At 42.3% G+C, this 6,819-nt stretch overlaps 1 protein-coding gene across 1 annotated transcript; it reads right to left on the bottom strand.

Moving 5' to 3' along the window:
* Positions 1 to 285: 285 nt before the first annotated feature.
* On the bottom strand, positions 286 to 4,146 carry SCOC (short coiled-coil protein). Its single transcript, XM_048304912.1, has 4 exons — positions 4,044 to 4,146; positions 3,329 to 3,400; positions 3,145 to 3,228; positions 286 to 2,580 (listed from the first exon to the last, which is right to left on the bottom strand). The coding sequence occupies exons 2-4, from the start codon at positions 3,348 to 3,350 to the stop codon at positions 2,438 to 2,440; spliced, it is 249 nt and encodes an 82-aa protein (XP_048160869.1). The 5' UTR covers positions 3,351 to 3,400; positions 4,044 to 4,146; the 3' UTR covers positions 286 to 2,437.
* Positions 4,147 to 6,819: the final 2,673 nt, after the last annotated feature.

Consider the following 6,819-nt stretch of genomic DNA (forward strand, 5'->3'; position numbering starts at 1 on the left):
TTGACAAGACTGGATGCAGTCTAGCAAACCTTTTTACTTTAGCAAGAACAGAAAAGTAGATAGAAATGTACGATTCATGGCTGAAAATAGCAAGTGAATCAGGAACTGAAGCTTTGCTAAAACTAGATTCACTAACCCAGGTTTAATCTCAATTACATCTAGTTTTTCAGAGAGCTCATCTATGTAGAAACCATTAAGATGATCACTAACCCTACTGCTTTTTCACCTTTTGACTACAGATAGTTATGAGAAGTTTTAGGGTTTACAAATGTTAAACCAAACTAATCGAGACAAATGAAAAGTTTTTATTTGGTGTAAAGTCAGAAATACAACATCTTTAAAATGTTCATAAGTTAAATGAAGGCCACAGCAGTGGGATGTAAAATGGCATGGAGATGAAATAACTGCTATATACACACTGATGGATAAAATACCACTATCCAATCTACAATACCAAACCATGATTTTAAGATTACTTTATCCTGGGAATTGCTGAAGTCTAACAAGCACATGCTGTGTTACCAGATGATCTCCTACAGTGCAGATGGAGATGGCAGTGACATGGCTTTAAAGCTACGATGGCTGTAATGCAATGCAATCTTTAGAAGTCAAGTGCTTGCTGTGATTGTTCTTCCTTTAATGCTCAAACTCTGGACTAGCCGTGTGATCTACTCTACCTGCTAGCAGTTCTTGGATTAATTTAGAGTTCCAGTAATGTGTGAAAGTAGTCCATAGAAGATTAAAATTAAGTTTAGATGTTGACAAGGACTCCATGACACAAATGGTATCATCATCCATTTTTCATCATTGGGTTTCTTGACGCAGACTTGTAAACAGCCCTCAAGACTGTGCTATTAGTGCTTTGTTTGCAGTCTTTTGACTTTGTTTAGAGTCTTTTGACTCCCATGAGCATTGTACAACCATTTCAAATGGGGAGAAATGGGAAGCCTCACCTTTGGGAGGGGGAGCCTCACAATGTCAACTTACACTTGAGACACAGCAGTGCCTAGCTGCTAAGAAACTTGGAATTTGAGAGGGATTTACTCTTCTATTACACTTACTCATTCACACCATGCTTGAGAGAGATCCTTGAACTAGTGGTTTCCTTTCAAAAGGTCAAGTAAAATGGCTTCATTACTGAAGCAAGAACTCAGTCCTAGCTAACGTCCATAAATAAATCTGCAGTGCTGCTGTAGGGCAAGATGAAACAGATGCAACTAAGTACTGCTAAAATTTACATACTTGTTTGTATTTCAGCTTCTGTTTTCCTTTAATACTGATTATGCTGGACATGCTGCCTCTGTGGGAAGTGCTCAGACCCCTAATCTGGGCTGAGCCCCCCTACAAAACCTGCTAACAGCCAAGCCAGTAAAAAACAGCACCTTGACACCAGGCATTGCTCAGAGCAGCACAGTTTTGAGAGGCAAAATCCACCTTTGTTCCACTGCATGCTTCTCCCCTAGATGCTTTTATGCAGAGCCTCAAAAAGCACTTCACAAGCTTAGGCTCTGAGGCAGGAAAACAGCTGCTCTGAGGCCTGAAGCAATGAGAGGTTTGGCACTTCAGGAAGAAAGTAAAAGGTGAGAAGGAAAGACTAGTTCTCAGTTCCTCACTGCAGATTGTTCACAAACATGCAGAGCACTGCTGACCTCTTTATGGAGAGTTTATCACTCAGGTTTTTACTTAACTTTTCATCACACAACAGAAGAACTTCAGAAGATCATACATTGTGATGATGTGCCTAATCATTCTTCAGGGAAATGGGAAAGTGGCAATAGTTTCAAGTGCACATAGTACAGCACACTGATGATACTGCATCAGTTTGGTATTTCCCTGATTAAGTTGCTTGCCCTTGTTCCTCCTCTCTTACTCTCCCCCTTCCCAAAAAATCTGAGGTGTTTTTCTGTATGCAAGCCCTGCAAACAATGTCATACTGTTTCTACTTCACAGAAATGCTGAACCAGTTTATAGGTTTTTGTTTTGTAGAGCTATGAACGGTACTACACAGTAAGCACATCTCAGGTGAAAAAAGTGATGCAATTAAACTCTGAATATTTTTATCAAATGGGGTTTCAACACAATATTGTAACTATTTCTTGGCTAGTCGAGAATTCTACTCTAAGACATCAGAGTGCCAACAGACCTTTGTTTAACCTGACAAACTGAATCTGCTTTTTAACAAGGTATGCTCATTTTTAAAACAAATATGAAAATTTTGTAATTATCTACACTACATTTGCACATTGCTTAATCTTAATACACAAACTTCTGTCTCCTGTTCATGATAATGCTCTTAATTCTGTTTATTACCAAACTTTATAATCTTTGAGAATCCAGTAAGCCACAAACTGAAGTATTTTAGCTTATATAGCCTATGCCAGTTAAAACAAAAAAAAAAGACAGCAGCAATACAATGACATAATCTGTGAGTCAACCCTTACTTCCTTTTGCTTTTTGTGTCAGTTGTTTGGAAAACACTAGATGCTGACATCAGATTTTCTATATACTGTCCAAGAACTTGGTTTTCTGATTTCAGTTTCAAGTTTTCTTCCTTAACAGCATCTACGCGTGCTGAGAGATCTGCGAAGGTGATATTATAAGAAAAATATTAGACACTATTGCATACAATAATGAATACGTTATACGGGCCTACATCAGACTAGCCACACCTTTAATGCAGAAAACATTACCATAGGGTATTATGTTATAAAACATTCTCCTACTCAAGTTTTACCTAAAGGCCATTTTTCCTATATTATTTTGTAGCACAGTATTTTGACCCACTTGTTAAACTTACTGCTAGTCTGTAAGTTTATTACTTTCTTGAATTTTTGAATTAAGCTATTGCAAACTAGTTTACTGAGAAACAAGAGTTCAGTGATGAGCAGCCTCAGATGTGTGTCTTCTAATAAGCCTGGACACATTAGATGTATCACCCGTTCTACTTGCTGTGTATTACCAAGGTTGAGCAAACGTAATGTTGCATAAAGCGGAAGAAAAAAACTATTTCTAAGACCTTAGTTTTGTACCTTCAACTGCTTTAAGTAACATACTTCTGGACACTGTGACTAAGGGCAGAGCACTCAGGTTCTCTTACTTATTACTGTGTACTTGTAAAAAAATCTGATGTGTCAAGCTGCTAACCTTCAAGTGTGTGCTGCAGTTCCAAAACTTGATTAATAAGCCGTGTTTTCTCTTCTAATTCCACCTGATTCTCAGCCTCAACAGCTGCAATAAATCAGGAGAGTTTTAGTGCAACCTCTGTTAACAGTTAGAAATTATACAAAATAGAATAGCAATGAAGAACAAGAACATTAAGAATTTATACCATCCATGTCAGCGTTCATCATTGTAGTAGGGGCTCTTTCCACTTTTGAAGAGAGTTTTCTTGAGCGATACTCTGCTTAAAGAAAAAAAAAATGAAAAACAAAAAACAAGAGAGGTAGCAATTATTGGAACTTCTGTTACATTTGGATTTTAGATGCATTTTTTTAATTCTGAAAGACCAGTGCTTTAGTCTAAGGCAGAGCAACCTTCTTCACCATTCTTTAATTATTTTTCCTAGGCCTCATGCCATGCATACCTATGATTCGTTGAATAACTGTGCCTCTGTTTACAAAAATAACTGATCTAGATTACTGCAAAGCATGAAATATCGCTGTTTTAATTATGTAATCGCCGCCTTCTCAGCTCCGATCATTCTGGAATGGGTTATTCCAGAAGTGGCTATTCCTGAATGCCGAAGAGGAAGGGCCCCGCATTGTCGTCGGCCCCCCCCTCCTCCCAACTCCCACTCCTGGCCAGTGCACGGGCCTGCGGGACGGGGGTCACGCCCCTCGCATCCCCCCACCCCGCCCGTTTCCATCTCGCGCTGCAGAACGCGGCAGGTGCGGTAACAGGCCGGGGGGGTGGCAGCACTGCAGAGGGGTGTCCCCGCAGGACCCGGCCGGCAGCCCCGCGGCCCTGCCCGCACACCCCACCATGCAGCTCCAACCTGGGTCGGCCTCGCGCCCACTCCCACCCGCCCCGCACCTGCCCCGCACCTGCCCCGCTGCCGCCGCCTCCCGCGGGCTGCGCCCCGGCCCGGCCCGGCCCGGCCCGCTCTACGCTCCCAACGCGCTTGCGCCGCGCGCGGGGCGGGGCGGGGCCGGGCGCGCGAAGAGGCACGAGCGGCATCGCCTCTCGTCACAGGGCGGTGCGGACGAATGCGGGACCGCGCGTCACAGCTATGTCCCCTCACAGGCTGCTGCAGTCGTACCCGGCCCCCTCCCGTCATATCCCGCTGAGTACCAAGTAAGATGATGTTTCTGATTAATGCGTTCTGTGCTCATACGCCAGTGTTCAAAGCAGCGGTCCTCAGTGGTTGGTCGCTCTGAGTAGTGTTTAGAAGAAATTAAGAAAAGGCATTTGTTCCCTGGTGCGTAACCCCTTCAGATGTAGGTATGTTGGGAAAGCCTGAGGAAGGTCCGAGAAAGCAGCATGTGTATGGCTGCTGTTGACTCCCAGGTGCTCGTATGTGGAGCTTTGGGAGAGAGGAGCCCCTTAGCCGGAGTCTAGCAGGCCCCAGTTCAGTGCCCAGCTGTTTCCAGTCTGGCACATCAGTAGCCTTTTTCACAGCAGTGTCCACAGTAAGAAACTTGTAATTTAGCTCCGTGCCTCTGGGTCTCACAGCACTGAGATCACATCACGTAAGAACCTAAGTAACTTCACGGAGTCGCTCTCATCTAATGGCTCAGTAGCTCCAAAACAACACTCCTGTGTCTTTGTTCTTTCCCTGGTTCCCTGGAGGGAATAACCCTTGCAGAACATGCTACACATGGTCCTCGCTTTGACCTCATAGCACAGTCTATGAGCCACAGCAAAGGAATGAAAAACATTCATGACCCGAGATAATTTTACTGGCTTCACTGAAGTGATTGCATTGCATAACCTGTAGTACTATGTAGTTTGAACCATATGTTGCAGTGAAATATATTCATATTGCATCTGTAAATTGCAGTAATATATCTGGTTATAAATAAATAATTCAGTGCTGTGCAGACACTCAGGAAGATAAAGGCATTTGGGAAGTGAGCCCTCTACTATATTTTTAAATACACTTCAAAAAGTGTATATTTCTAACATCTTCATCTTCTGGCTGCCTCCACAGTATTATTATTGTGTCAATGACATTTTTTAACCTTACAATCAGTTAAGTTCAGATTAGACTGAATGCTATCCAAGGTCTAAAAACGTACTGCAATTAGAGTCTTGCTGTCCGTCTGTACTGGAAAATGAGTCTGTTTCCAGTTCCACTAGCTAGTTCACTTAAAAGCATATCACTGTCCCTACAAAAGGCATTTTTAACACAGCAATCCTCCTTATTTCTTGCAAGCAGTCCTCTCAGGTGGTAGCTGGGCTTCAGGAGCTTGTTAGAAAGTTTCCTTCATTGCTGTTTTTAAAATGCCAGGTGCTTGAACTGTTTTGATCTTGCTTGCTGCACTGGCCATGTGGCAAACCTGGCAATCAACAGGTTCTCCTAATTCTTTCTAATGAGACAATCTCCAGCACTTTGATTAACGGGGAAAAAATTATGGCCAGATTCTCCAGGTGTATGCAGATGGATGGAGACCTTGCTTACCTGGTGAAGAATGTGCTATGTTTTCATGCTGTAAGAGGGGGAATAATTATTGTAGGCTGATCTTGAGGAAATGCTCCTCTCTGCTGCAGAAATTCCACTTTTCTTGCTGCATTATAGGTGGAGATTATTGTTGAAACTGTCCCAAAATGAGCATACGGGGGAAATCCTTGATGTTAAATTATGGGACAGAATGAAAACCAGAGATATTGGTTCCTGTGCTGTTGTAGCCAAAACAGTAGTAATTTCAAGAGCTGCTGGTTTACCTCCTGTTTCCTTTTTGGTATGTGTGCTGTTGGGGGTTCATTCTGCTTTGCCTGGTTGTGGTTTCTCACTGTAGTACTTTCTTCTGATTCTGAACTCTGATGTTTGAGCATGAGCACCAGGATCAACTCCTTTTCAGAAGTCAGCCTCTGTGAGAGGTTTTTTTGGTTTTACTTTCAAGAAAGCTGTTGTTCTGAGCTTTTACTGTTGGCATTGCAGAGAGGTTATCAGCAGAGAGAGCAGACAGCATTCTTAGTCCACAGAGTGCTGTGTGTTATGAGGTTAGCATAGAACGGTCCAGGGACCAAAACATTTGGATTGATACTGCTGGGTGTAAATTCCGCAGAGAGAATGCCTAGATCATCCTGTGTTCCCTTAAAAAGGCGTGCATTCCTAACCCTTCCTCTATTTTCCGCTGCAAAGAAGGAAACTCCAGAATTCTAAATATCCAATGCACCACTACTTTTAAACAAACACCAAAAAACATGCGCACACTCAAGAACCCCAAAACACAAATGCAAAAATGCCCAAACCCAGTATATAACAGGATAAAGTATCCACAGCCCAAAGTATTGTTGTATGAGAAATCAACCAAGAAACCAGAAGCTTAACGTATCACATGGCTTTTCAAATTCCTCACCTCACCTGTCTTGCATTTGCATAATACATTATCAATTTAAATTTTTGTGCACTTTAAATGTAAAGCTTTAGGGACTTAGGATATATCTCCAACAATCAGATTCCTTTTATATCATAGAATGTGCCACAGGGAAGGCACCTATGCATATTATGACACCAAATTGGGTGAGAGTGTTGGTCTGACAGGTCCTGCACTTGGGGCACAACAACCCCAGACAGTGCTACAGGCTATTTTCTAAGGCGTTTAGTTAAATCAGAGGAGGCATTCATAATATTGTCATTATATTAAATCTATAGGA

Source organism: Corvus hawaiiensis, chromosome 5, assembly GCF_020740725.1.
Source record: "Corvus hawaiiensis isolate bCorHaw1 chromosome 5, bCorHaw1.pri.cur, whole genome shotgun sequence".
NCBI classification, from domain to species: Eukaryota; Metazoa; Chordata; class Aves; order Passeriformes; family Corvidae; genus Corvus; species Corvus hawaiiensis.

What these genes read in the sequence shown, in the direction of transcription:
- SCOC (XM_048304912.1), bottom strand. Translation starts at nt 3,350, where the DNA reads ATGATGAACGCTGACATGGATG. An exon ending in GATGAACGCTGACATGGATG is followed by an intron (nt 3,229 to 3,328) that starts GTATAAATTCTT and finishes GATTTATTGCAG; the next exon opens with CTGTTGAGGCTGAGAATCAG. An exon ending in ACTGCAGCACACACTTGAAG is followed by an intron (nt 2,581 to 3,144) that starts GTTAGCAGCTTG and finishes TCACCTTCGCAG; the next exon opens with ATCTCTCAGCACGCGTAGAT.